The 13,750-nt window shown below is 54.0% G+C and overlaps 1 protein-coding gene across 4 annotated transcripts in view; it reads left to right on the top strand.

The window, feature by feature from the left end:
* CLEC16A (C-type lectin domain containing 16A) overlaps nt 1–9,944 on the top strand; it is a 217,154-nt gene extending 207,210 nt beyond the window's left edge. For 2 of the 4 annotated variants that reach the window (XM_084881115.1, XM_084881114.1), the window contains exons 23-24: nt 3,486–3,609; nt 7,118–9,944. In XM_084881115.1, coding sequence (XP_084737241.1) covers nt 3,486–3,562 — 77 coding nt within the window. In that variant the 3' untranslated portion in view covers nt 3,563–3,609; nt 7,118–9,944. The remainder of the gene's footprint in view (nt 1–3,485; nt 3,610–7,117) is intronic. The other 2 variants (XM_084881113.1, XM_084881112.1) reach the window with 1 other exon arrangement.
* Nucleotides 9,945–13,750: the final 3,806 nt, after the last annotated feature.

Here is a 13,750-nt window from a genome sequence, read left to right as displayed (position 1 = left end):
AAAGTACAGCCCATCCACAGAGAGCCAGGAAACTGCACCCCAGTCAGCAGAGGCTGGGCTATGCGACCCTTGTTGGGGAAAGCCTGGTGGTCCCCCAAATCAGCAGCAAAGTGGACCCCAGATAGCCACGTCTCTGTCAGCCCAAATGGCTTCGTCCTTAAATGAGGGCATGAAACCATCCTGATACCCAATTGTGTTTCTGCCTCTGTCCTGTGTCCAGGCCAGGGGACCTTATGTTTCCTATCTGAGTTTGAAAGAGAACAGGTTTATCCCAAATGCAGATTTTTCTCTGCTTCCCCGGGGCCTTCAGTACCACTCTCTCTGCATCTTTTCTGCCTCTGCCATGGCACCCCACCTCCATTGTATTAACTTTCTCTAAACAGACAGATTTGTTGAGTCCCTCCTACTGCAGGCACAGGGATACAGGATAACAAAGGGTGGCATGCACAGGCTAGCCGGGAAGCCCACAGTCCATCGGACAACACACAGATAAGTGTCCAGTTACAAGCTACGACAAACAAAGGAAACGTGCAGGGAGCTCCGAAAGCTGAGCAGCTGTAGGAGGGCCGGAGGCTCCTGGAGGAGGCCGCACTGGAGCGGAAAGCCAAGTGCGGAAAGCCAAAGGGTGAGGGCTCACCGGGCCAGGGCTCCGTGAGGAGGGTGGCCTGCATCTCACACACAAAGAGCCCAGAATCTGGCAGGAGACAGGTTAATTCCTGTCCCCATCTCCCTGCCTGTAAATTCTGCCCTCCTAAACTCAGGCTGGGGCGGCCTGGTTTTGAGGAACAGTCCCCATGCCCATCATGGCTGAAGCCTAGGGCCCAGCACTGGCAGAGGGCTCCTCCCAAGGGGCCCAGTTGCCCAGAAGCCATTGCACACCAGAGACTGGGTGGGTGTGATTTGCTCTAGCAAATACTGACCCTCAAATCACGGCCAAGAGACACTCCAGATCGAAGGCATAATCAAAGCTGAATTCTCTAGTAACTAAAGTAGCCAACCAGAAAGAGTTGGGGCGAGGGATTTTATTTCCATCTTCAATTATGTGCCTGTTAAAGGTGTGCAGAGGGGACTTTACTGTCCGGTTTTACTATCTCACACAGGAGTTGGCCTGTTCCCACTGTTTTTAAAGTGCTTTGGGATAGATCTTCAGGTCTTTCTGGGGAGAGCTGGCGCCCTGCACAGGGGAGCGTCCAGGAACCCAGCCTCTTGTCGCCCACTCGTCCCCAAGAGCTGGCCTGATAGGCCTCCGCTCATTCCCCAGTGAGAAAATTACAGGGTTGGAGTCAGCACATTTTTTCCTTAAACATTTATGGTTTTGAGAAACTGAAATTGCAGAGAACATATGGCGGGAAAGAGAAAATAGACCCAATTTTGGAACCAAATGTAAGACCAGTAGGAATTCTGTAGAAATATTTGCTGAGCCTGGCGGCATGGCTCAGTGGTTGAATGTTGACCTATGAACCAGAAAGTCACCCTTTGATTCCTTGTTGGAGCATATGGCCGGTTTGCTGGCTTGATTCCCAGTGGGGAGTGTACAGGAGGCAGCCAATCAATGATTCTCTCATCAATGATGTTTCTATCTCTTCCTCTCTGAAATCAATAAAAATAAATTTTTTAAAAAAAATATTTGCTGAGTTACACCTGTACATACACATGATGATAGATACACTACATGTATACACATACACACAAATGCACACATAATCTTTCACATGTGTTCTGGGTGAGCTACTTTGAGGAGGAAGGAAAATCATTTGTTAAAAAAATTAAGTCAGGCCGAAACTGGTTTGGCTCAGTGGATAGAGCATTGGCCTGCGGACTGAAGGGTCCCAGGTTCGACTCCGGTCAAGGGCATGTACCTTGGTTGCGGGCACATCCCCAGTGGGGGTGTGCAGTAGGCAGCTGATCAATGTTCCTCTCTCATCGATGTTTCTAACTATCTCCCTTCCTCTCTGCAAAAAAAAAAAAAATCAATAATATATTTTTTTTTAATTAAGTCAGAGCTAAGGCCAACCTGCTCTTTTCTTAAAAAAAAAAAAAAAATATATATATATATATATATATATATATATATATATATATATATATATATATATTTTAATTTATTTCAGAGAGGAAGGGGAATGAGAGAGAGATAAGAACATTAATGGTGAGAGAGAATTATCTATCAACTGCCTCCTGCACACCCGCCACTGGGGATTAAGCAGGAAACCCAGGCATGTGCCCTGACCAGGAATCAAACCATGACCTCTTGGTTCATAGGTCTATGCTCAACCACTGAGCCCCACAGGCTGGGTCAGCCTGCTCTTCTGATGTCCATTTCTAAGGCCCATAGAATTATGAGTTGTGGCCACTATGACGTTTCCCCAAGGTTTACAGAAAGAAAGATAATTTGGTTCCTGTCTGGAGCTTGACAGGGGCAGGGTACTGCTCTGCTGGGCCTCCCTCCCCATCCTCACCTCTCCCTAGGGTGATTGTACAAACATACGACCTTCACCCCAGGACATAATCCCATTTGGACCAACTTAGAGCCAGACAGCCCAAGACTGACCTGCATGTCACTGAACTCAGTCAGGCAGAACTTTTAAGGACAGAAACCTGAATCAAAGATACTGTCTTTTCTCCCCAGTTTTCTCCACGACATTTTTTAAAAATTGGGATAAGATATAAATAACATAAAATGTACCATTTTAACCATTTTAAGCTTATATTTTAGTGGCATTAGGTACCTTCGTCTTGTGTTCTGTGGTCTTGATTTTAAGCTTTGCTGTAATCCCAAGTTTGTCTCGAATGACGGTTCCTTCCTTCCCAATGAGATGCTCCTAACATTTTTGTTTCAGCCGGTTAGAACCAACCCTCTGGCCTCTTGGCACCAGGTCTCAGATCTTCCTGCCATGGTTCAGTCCTGGTTTTCAAAGGTTCGTCACTAGAGCGTCGCCTGGAGAGTGTCACCATGGCCAGAGAGGATGTCTCGGAGCGCCTTGCCCCGAGGCCTTTCCAGGACTCACAGAGCGGCTATCAGCTCTCGGGTGCTGACACTGAGGGCCATCGGCCTCATCAATGGGTCAGAAATCTGCTTGTTTCACCAGCTGGTTTGGCTCCGATCCTCCAACCACACAGCCTTCCCTCCTCAGAGCCTCTTACCTGCTGGTTTGCATCGAAACTGACGGGCCCCTGGCCTCTCACCAAGACCAGATGACGCCGATGGCCCCACTCTCTCCATCCCAACAGGACCGAACCTTCGCTGTCCTTACCCCGATTGAGCCCCGACACCACCTCGTCCTGGAGGGACAGAGTGGGGCTGTCTTACCTGCATGGGGGGCTGCGCCCCACGCCCCAGCTGTCACAGCACCCCTGGGCACTGCCCCGCCCCTTGCACACTCATCGATGCTCAGTGTTCGTCTCTGCTCTGCGCCCCTCTCCGTGTCACCTTTCTGTCCTGTTGTTAAAGGCTTTCAATGATCTGTTGCTGTGTTTCCCTCTAGTCAGGAGTGGCAGGAAAGGACGCCGGCGAGTGTTCAGCCTGTCGGAGGCCGACAGTCACGGCGGCCACTGGGTTTAGTGCTTCGAACGGCAGCTGTCGCGGCAACTCTGGCACAGTCCATGCAGGCAGGTCTCCTCCGCTAGCCTCCGCGGCCCACGACGCCCCTCGCCCGCCGCATTTGCACAGTCAGCGGGCTCTGCTCGGCAAGCGAGCCAGCCTGGGCTCCCAGGACAACAAGCGGGGACCTGGAGCTCCTTCATAGTGGGCATTTCCTCACCTTCCCTGGAGCCCCCTCCCTTTGTGGCCTCATCTCACCTGAGGATCAAATCCCCTGGCTCTTTCCCCTTCCGCACCAGACCCCGCAGCCTGGAAACACCACCCTGCCAGGCAACACCACGCAGGCCAGGCCAGGCTTGGCACAGGCCCGCGCCTTCCCAGGGCAGCCCCAGTTGAGGCCACAGGGTTGGTGGTAGATTTTGCAATAAGCAAGCAGTAAGTCAGCTTTTTTTTCCTTTTCATTTTATCCTGGTCTTGCTCAAACCTAAGTGATGGTTTCCATCACATTCCAGTCAAAGGCCGGAAGTTACAAACACACCAATGGCTGTAACTCCAACATCCCCCTCTTACAGTTCCGCTCTGGATAGCGGCGAGGGTGGTCTGGGGGCCTTCTCCCTCGGTGCTTCCTCAGGGTTTCCCACATGCGCCCTCCCTCTTAGCAGCTGCGCCTGCCAGTCAGGAGCCTCCTGCCTTCTTTTGTGTTGAAAGCTACTTCCTCTGAGCTTTGCCCTCTGGCTTGCTGTGCTGCTCTTTTCTCCCCCGCCTCACTCAGGGCCACCTATTCCAGACGAGCACATCAAACCCACGTTTTCACTGGGAATAGTAACTCACTCAGCGAGGGTCAACCAGGCTCCTGCCCCAAAGCCGGAGACCAGCTTCCGGGGGTGCCAACCAGAGACGTGGTGGTCAGCTTGGGGCAGAGCCACGGGGAGGCCAAGCGTCACTCATGGAAGCCTGGACATCCGGGATTTCCCACTCCGGCCTCCTGTCGTCTCCCCTGCCGCCAGCCAGGAAGCCAGAATGTCCTCCAAATCCCTCATTTCACTTATTATGGCCTTAGCCCTCATAAACCCCAACTAAGTAACCTTTACAGCTCAGCACTTGACCAGAAAACGTGTCCTCACTGGGCTGTGTTCCCCTGGTGAAGCCTGCAAAGTCCCCTTCCCAGTGGATAAGTGTGAAGGTCACATTAAGAAGCAGTTCTTAGTTTAACAATAACAATAAAGTAAAAAATAAAAAATAAAAAAAAACAGGCTAATTTATGTGACCCTGGAAACATGTTTTACATGGAAAATACAGTTAAACAGCCATGGCAATGAAGGTCATTGTCCTCCTCTTACTGATGAGGAACTATAGCTCCAAAAAATTAAAATCTTTTTTTAGGGTCCCAATATAGATTGAATGGTGGCCCCTAAAATACACACCCACGTTCTAATCCCTGGAACCTGTAAGTATCACCACATAGGGCAAAAAGTGTGGTTAAGCTAAGGATCCTGAGAGGAGGAGTTTATTCTGGGTTAGTCAGGTGGGCCCTGAATAATTTAATAATGTAATGAAGACATGTTTCAGATCTTACTAAAAACAAAACAAGCAGGCTATTTTTATGGGGGAAACCCATCTCTTTAATAAAAGTGTGAGTTCCTTTCCTAAAGAAGTGACCATTGTTATGTACAGGGTGCTGTTTGTCGGTTTGTTTGTTTTCTAACATATCTGATGGCAACTTTCGCAAATCCTTGATTTTTCTCATCACCAAAAACCCCATTAGGGATCAAGGAGAGAGCATTGCCAGCTTTTTTGAATATCTGCCTGCAAATGTGGACGGGCAGAGAGGAAACTCTGACATAGAAGTTTTGAGAAAAATGAAGGAAATGCTTTGCAGCTCTGTCTCCAGATGGCACAAAAGTGCCACTTGGAGAATTAGTCGTTTCTCAGCTGTCCTATCAGCAGCTCGACTTGCATGTGTACCCACGTGCACGAGGCTCACGGACACGCACCCACTCATGTGAAGCCAGGTGCGGCCACGGGGCAGGTGAGCCCCCTCTCAGCCACACATCCTGGTGAGTGACAGGCAGGTCGTGCCGGGTCAGCCCATCACCACCTCCGTTCTTAACGGGATGAAGCGAAGTCGCAGAAATTCAGAGAAACCAGAATGCGTGTGGGGTGTTCACCATTCTGTCTCAGGTCACCCCTGCTCGAGTCACTTTTTCCACTAATACCCACAGTGCCGCCCTCCAGGAGTGAGGACAGGCCCCAAGTCCCACACAGTGGTTTTCTCTGGCCTTATTTTGCTTAAAAAAAAAAGGGGGGGGGTGTAAAGAAATTTAACTGGGACCTGTAGTGCTCATCTCGCCTGAGAGTCTCGTGGGAAGAAACCCTGCCGTGTGCTGTGGGGGCTCAATCTGTTGCTTGCACTTCCTCTCCCAATAGGGCTCCTCATCCTCTCTCTCCTTTACCCATGCTGTGTGCCCTGTGGTTTTATTTTGCTCTTGGTTTTTCCATTCTGTTGCTCAGTGTTGGCAATTCTCTTTTGTTTTGGCTTAACTTATAAGAAAAAAAACAACAACAACTAGACTCGCATTGGACAAAAGAATGTCTACCACCATTCCCAGGGCCCAGACCCATGGCCCACACACTGTCACCAGCACCTCCAGCCGATGGCTCCTCAACCCCACGGTCCATACACACAGCAATTTGCTTTCCAAGCAAGATGCTCGCAGCCTTCTTACCAACGCTTTCCAATGACGGGCATGTGACATCCTAGAAGATGTTTTCCACCATGTCCTCCAGTCACAATTGGCATGTCTGTCCAGGCAGGTCTGTCATGGAAAGCAAATGAGGCCATCTGTCTGTGACCTAAGCCAGGGTTTTGAAAAGCACCCAGAAAAGAAATTGCCGCTCTGAAAATAACTGTATTTTATGGGCAGATCCTCCCCTTCCTTCTGACTTGGTTTCTCTCTGTGGGGACCAGAATGGCCCGGGCGATCACAGTCCCTTTGTGAGTGCTAACTCAGCACTTCAAGAAGGAACAGGAGACAGCAGTCCCAGCTTTGCAAGTTAAAACGTTCGATAGAATTCCCTTCTCTGTCGCCCTTTTTTTTTTTTTTTTTTTTTTTTTTAATATTGCAGTGAGTTTCCTTTTTTGGTAAATGTCACTAAATTAGACTCTGGAAATAGCATGCAGTGATAAGCATCCCAAGTCCATTTCCTCCCTACACGTATGTTTATCATCAGGTAGGTGGGCCAAGCCTGGTGCATCCATACAGCCCCCGGGCCATTCCCTGGGCATCCAGGAACCGGGCTCCCACCATCCACTCCTTGGTTTTTACACAAGTCCCTCACTTTTTCTTTGCATCACTAGTGAGGGTAGCCCTGGGCCCTTACAGATTCCCCCGGGCCTGGGTCAGACTGGATTCACCAGCTTCTGTGCTCCCAGGAGGAGCAGCGGAGCCAGCTGTTCCCTCCACACCATCATCTCCCGCCCAGATCCCCCTGAGCCTTTGTCCAGGACGGGGGCAGAGGGTGCCTGCAGAGCACAAGGTCTCGGAGCTAAGTGTCCCTATGTTTCCCCCCACCCAGATGACGCCGTGACTCTGGAACAGCTGCAGCCTAACCTTCCCGACCAGTTGGTGATTGTCAACGAAATGGAAGCAGATGCCAGGCCCTGCAAGAGCCTGGCCAAGAGTATGGACGTGGAGACGGTCAGCCTGTCCCCCAGCCTCACCCCGGCCCAGCAGCCCGCCATCTCCCTGCTCTGCGAGGACACGGCTGACGCGCTGAGCGTGGAGTCGCTGACCCTCGTCCCGCCTGTGGACCCCGACAGCCTCCATACCCTGGCAGGCATCCCCCCGCCACCCACACTCGCCGCCGAGGGCACGGGGACCCCAGGCGAGGAGACTGTGCATCCGGAGCCAGCAGGCCCCGCTGAGCTCTAGTCCGAGCCGCACAGCCTCCCTGTGTGGGTGTGGCTCCGCCGATGGGGACCCAGGCCACTGACTCCAAAGACACACTGGGAGCATCGTCGCTGTGACCATCTCCACCACCCCCTGTGCTCCTTGACTCCATTTGAATTCCTCTTTCACTTTCCACTTCGAGAGCAGCTGGGACCCATGGAGACGCCCCAGCAGACCCAGAGGGCTGAGGCGGCGCCTCGGGAAGTGGCTGGGTTCCTGGTCTCCGCACCTCCAGCCTGGGTGGCAGGACCCACCACCACTACCCCTCCATCAGCCGGCCCTGCGCAGCTCACAGCTCCTCCGTGCATCCCCGTGTGCACGGAAGAAGCGGACGAGGTCACCATAGGTAGAAATTTGCAGAAAAGCGAACTTCGATAAACATCTCCTTTGGGTATTTATTTCCACTTTTGGCAGCAGGTGGAAAGCATTTATTTTAAAAGCACCTATTTTGTTGAAAAGTCCAAAAAAATCCTCAGTGCTAAGGTTTAATGTCATGTAAAAAGTGTAAGATTACTGTTAAGTTTTCACTTTTGTTTTCCCCTGAACTTCCCAGTGTTTTGGTTTAGAGTTCTCAGTCTGGCGTTCTCCGTTTTCTTAAGTGATTCTTATTTCTTTATTACTCACTAACTCTGCAGGCCTGTGGGATGATAAGTACCTTCCTGGAAAGTTCAGAGTATTTTTTAAACAAAATAAGGGAGATACGTGTATTCTCAGGTACACAGGGAGAAGAGAGGGAGGGGTTTCCCTGCCAGCAGCCCAGGGGTCTCACGTTACCTGCAGTCTTTTCATGAAACTGCAGTCAGCTCCTGGCTCAGCACCCGTTCCTGGTCTCTGGCCCAAAAGCAAGCAGGACAGTTACCCAGCATCCCCTTCAGCTGTCCCATCTGTTTGCCTAAGAAAGAACCACTGGGGACCGCGAAGCCCCCACTGGCTGTGATGAGAGCAAAGGCATGGCAGCAGCACCTACATCGCCTGCTGGACCCTGTGCACCCTTCCTCTGCTGCCACCGCCAAAACACAGCTTGTTTGTAAAATGAACGCCCGCCCTTTGGGCCAGGGGTGCGAGGGCCAGTTCTCCCCGATCCAGTAAAGCAGCCAAAGTTCCTTCCTGCTTGGCACAGCTAAGCAACCCTCCCCTCTCTGCGTGCTGAGACCTTCCGCAGCTTGCCTCCCGGTGTTCGCGCCCCCCCCACCCCCTTGCCTCCAGATACTCAGCCTGCTCACCACCCACCTGTTAGGATGGGCTCCTCTCCGCCTCCCTCAATCCAGCCGCCACAGCAGGGTCTGGAGGAGACAGTTCTGCTGGGGATGGGAGTGGTGCCAGTCAGAAGCCCTCCGGGCAGCTGTGCCCACCAATCTTCAACAAAGAAAGGACTCATTTAGGCTGAAGTTCGGGGCCCCGGCAAGAGGGACAAGCCATGGCCACCCGCAGAGCCAGGGAGGAGAAGACAGTCCGCGGGGAGCAGGGCCGGTGGTGCGCCTTCTCCAGCAGCCAGCCACGGGTCCTGCGTGAGCTGCTTGCGCATAGAAACATCCCGTCCCAGGCCGTGCACTTCTGGTTTTCCAATGACTCAGGCAGTAGAACTGAAACCAAGTGACTTCCCAGGTGGAGCTGGGACCACCGCCTGCTGTCCGGAATCCAGGGGTTCCTGGTGGTTTCGTGGCCTCCGGCACTGACGGAGAAGGCCTCGGCAGGAGAGGAGCAGGGTGAGCCACAGTGAGAAGATGGGACAGATGCCCCATCCCAGGGAGAGGCGGGCAGGAGGGTCCTCCCGCCCCAACAGTCCTCCGCTCTCAGCCCCCTCCGCCAGGCCTGCCCTGCCCTGTGCTCTGCAGGAGGCAGCTTCCCACCCAAGCACCTGCCCCGCGTCTGAGGGCGAATGAAGAAACGCACCCTTCGCGGACACGAGCGATCTCCGAGATCTAAGGCACGGGCTGAACGGATCCTCATCTTTTCTAGATGCAATAAATGAGAAATATTTCAGTCACGTTGACACTGGGCATAAACTGTAAGGGATCCTAATGTTCCTCCGAACTGAAAATATGTAAATAAGTTTGTCCCAAGGAGGAGCAGGGTCAGGAAACACTCACGCTTCTGGGCTGAGGGACCCTTTCAGGGAAGTACCTGCTCACCAGGGTGACTCATGCTTCTTGGGCACCGCACACCAGGGTGGAAATGAAAACTGGAACTTCCTTGTAAATTGTTACTTGGCAATAAACGCGAAAGAGCTACCAGAACGTGGCTGCTGCTTCCTGTCTGTGGCCGGGCGGCCACGCAGGCCAAAGGCAGGTTCTCTGCTGACTGACCCTCAGCCTGTCACAGCTGTCAGAGGGCTGGGCAGCCCCACTCTGGCCAGGTGTCCCCCCAGTTCCTAAAAGGGGGGCAGGGCCGTTCCTGCCCGGAGCTGGGGAAATGCAGGTGCATCAGGTTCCATCCAGAAAGTACCACCTCCCCCCCTCCCCGCCGGGGCAGTGAGCCTGGTCCACGCTGTGGCCCTCACCTGGGGCCATCGCGCCTCGGGGGGTGCACCTGTGGGAAGGTGCCGCTAACAGCCGACCTCCCCAGGCAGGTGCAGGCAGCCTCCGCGTGTGGCTTCCACGTGCTGCTGGGCGGGGGAAGCCCAGGGCCAGGCATCGGGAAGTTCGTGCCGAGGCGGGCTCCTTCCAGAGCCAGGACCTGCTCCAGCGTGAGCTCTGGAGCTTCCTGGAAATGGGTTCTCACGGCAACTCCTGACGCCGCAGCTGAAACCTTGCCCAGAAACGCCGGACCTTCTGGGCCTTGAGGTACACCCTGAATTGAGTCCAAAGTGAACGGGGCGCCACCCACCTGCCCACCTCGTACCACAGGCTGAGGTAGAGGCTGCTTCAGGAGGGCAGGGGGCCCTGGGGTTCAGTCTCCCATTTGCCCCCAGCGGGGTTCCCTTCCTCTCCCAGCCCAGGGCCTTAAAGGGGCTGGAGGCCCTGGGTTGAGGCTGGATTCTGCTCTGCACCAGGGCCTGCTGGGGACCCAGTGCTGGGCCAGTCGGGCTGCAGCCTTGCCCGTCCCGGCGGCAGCCATGCCTGGCGGGGACATGGCACTCCTATGTCACGGTGGCTTTAGTGTAGAAAACTGAAGGGTACCGTGGAGAAGGTGGGAGGCAGCCCGGGCCAGGGGCCAGGGGCAGCAGCTGTGAGGAGACAGCCCCAGGGCTGAGGGGCTGTTGGGCCGCGTGTGCCCGGGCTGTTTGCAGGAAGAAGGAGGTGAGGTGGGATTGGTGTCAGAACCATGCGCTCCCCGGACCCGGGCAGCGAGACCCTGAGCTGGAGCCAGGTGGGAGGTCCTGCCCAGTGTGGACACATGTGCTCGGCGAGCGCTGGCTTTTCCTCTTCTGCTTCCAGCAGGGGTCTTCAAACTACGGCCCGCGGGCCACATGCGGCCCGCAGAGGAGTCTGATCCGGCCCGCCAGGTTTTTTGGGCAGTGAGCGCAGCCGAGGTGTTACAGTAGGAATTAGTAGTTCATATAGTCCGGCCCTCCAGCTCTCTGAGGGACCGTGATCTGGCCCCCACTTTAAAAAGTTTGAGGACCCCTGCGTCCAGCTCTTGGGAAATGCCGGCTTTCTTCAGGGACCCATCCAGTGACTGGCAAGCGTTTGGGGTTCTGTCCTGGAGGAGGGGCCAGCACGCCTGTCCAGGCATCCTCTGGTGGCACCCGGAGGTGGGGGAGGGGAGGGTGGGCAGCGTCCCTCCTGCAAGTGACCCTGAGTCCTGCCCAGGGAAGATGTCTTTCCCACTGGCCGTCTGCTGGGAACCCCCTTCCCTCTCCTCCCCGCACTTCAGGGCGGTGGGAAAAAACCTCCCTGTCAAGTGCTCTTCCCCAAAGGAAGGCGGGTCTGAATCACTGACCGGGAACACTCGGGCTTTCCTGCAAATGTGCTCAAGTGTCTGGTCGGGGACAGTGTGGGGCCTCCCAGCCTGCCACAGGCCACAGGCTCTGCTACCCGAGCGGCCTTCACACCCCCAGGCCCTCCACCGTTCCCCCCCCTGGCCACACGCCGCAGCTCAGCCTGACTTCCCTCCGGACAGTTGGATGTGCCACCTACACACCCGGGAAGGTCACTTCCTCGACGCCTTACATATTCAGGGTGCAGGGGATCCTGGAAGAGCAGTGGGTCTGGGTGCCCTGACCCCCAGGGAGTTGAACACCCGAGTATCACTTTCACTCCCCAAATATGTGGCCGACAGACAGCCTGCTGTTGACTGGAAGCCTGCCGATAGCAATCAGTTGATGAACACATCGTTCGTATGTGTATGTTACATACTGTCTGCTTACAGTAAGTCAGCTAGAGGGGAAGTGTGATTAAGAGAATCTTAAGAGGAAATATAGGATAGGGCAAAAGGAGGTCTACAGTTGTTCTATAGAAAACATTAATGATGTAATTAATAATAATAATACAAGAATAAACTCTGTGTTTCGCTTACTCATCGCTGTAAGCCTGCCTTGGCCCCCCACCCTGTGCATTTACGGTGTTTATTCCCTAAAATCCTTGTGTAGTTGGATGTGCAGTTTGAACCCGTGTTGTCCGAGGATCAGTTGCATCTAAAAGGGACACTTTCCCTCAGGAAACTGAAAGCTGGTGGCGCTTGCTGTGGAGAACAACAGGAAGCTGCTCTCCCTCGGTTCTGGGGACCAGAGGTCTGAATTCCAGGGGCCAGTGAGACTGTTTCCTAGTTCCCTCTGGACTCCCAGGGAGACTGTCCCCTGCCTCTCCCGGCTTTCCTGGGCTTGTGGCTGCACCGCTCCGCTCTCTGCCTCTGTCTTCCTCGGCCTCCTTCCCTCTGTGCCTCTGTGCCAAGCTCCCTCTCCCTTACAAGGACGCCGGCCATTGCATTAGGACCCCTCTGTCTTGAGATCCTTCACTTCATCACGTCGGCAAAGACCCTGCTCCGGGCACTGAGGGTCGGATGTGGACCTGTCTTTGTGAAGGAGAGGTCACCAGTGATTCCACCCTCTCTCCTTGGCCAGAAACTAAAGACACCAAAAAGTAAATACAGTAACAGCAAATCTCATTACCTGCATGGGCTCGGGGCCAAGGCCTGCCCCCGCCCTGTCCAAAGGCAGACCAGCCGGTGTTGGCACCCACCCAGGCTTTCTCTCAGCCGGGGCCGGGGCTGGGCAGAGAGCAATAGCAGCTCACTCTGGGACTCAGTATTCCAGTCTGTGTCCTTGCACCCCATCAGCTCACCCCGGGACCACCAGTGGGAGGAGCCTGCTACAGGAGAGGCGGCTCTGCCATCAGCTTTTTACTACTTTTATCAATTGGGATAAAATTTACATACCGAAGTTAATTATTTTTATTTATTTATTTATTTGTAAAATATATTTTATTGATTTTTCACAGAGAGGAAGGAGAGAGATAGCCAGAAACATCAATGAGAGAGAAACATTGACCAGCTGCCTCCTGCACACTCCCCACCAGTACAAGGTACAAACCCTTGACCGGAATGGAACCCGGGACCCCTGAGTCCACAGACCGACGCTCTATCTACTGAGCCAAACCGGTTTCAGCTGAAGTTAATTATTTTTAAAGTGTCTTCAGGTTCATTCATCGTGTTGTATCTATCTGGTTTCAGGATATCTTTGTCTCCCCAAGAGGCAATCCCGGGCCCACTGCGCAGCCTTTCCCCACTCACTCACCCCCATCTCTCTGTCTTGGGTCTGCCTGTGACGTCGCCTGTAGGTGGGCTCACGCAGTATGTGGCTTGGTGACCAGCTCATTTCACGCCACATCAAGTTTTCAGGGTGCGTCCCTGTGGTGGCGTGTGCTAGCACCTCATCCCTGGGTAAGGCCAGACCACGTTTCGTCTGCTCCTTCACGCAGGCAGGCTCCTGGCCAACCCAGCTGCTCCAGCAGGGCACCCGGCCTCCGCCCACCCCTCCCCCGCCCAGCAAATTCACAGGAACTGCGTGGGGCTCGCCCTGTCTCCTGACTTCTCTTGAACCTGCTTATCTCCCGCACTTTATTGACGCTGAGCTTCCTGCCAACCCACCTGGGCACAACAGTCACTGTCAGAACACCTTGGGAATTGCACCCTCTGCCCGCCTGAGGTAACGTCTGCCTCTGAGAAAAGGTGGCTGCAAAGCCCCTGAGAGGCCCCAAGCAGGGGAGAGAACTCGCTTCTCTCATCATTTGCACGTTATTCCACACGGAGCACCAACCGTGAAGCAGGCATGGGGGGGGGGGGGGAGGGGAGGCAGCAGTGAGCAGTCAGACCAAGCTCT

This window comes from Pipistrellus hanaki, assembly GCF_964339955.1.
Source record: "Pipistrellus hanaki genome assembly, chromosome: 4".
NCBI classification, from domain to species: Eukaryota; Metazoa; Chordata; class Mammalia; order Chiroptera; family Vespertilionidae; genus Pipistrellus; species Pipistrellus hanaki.
Note: the sequence above shows the minus strand (reverse complement) of the source record. Positions and strands in the feature narration are given on the sequence as shown.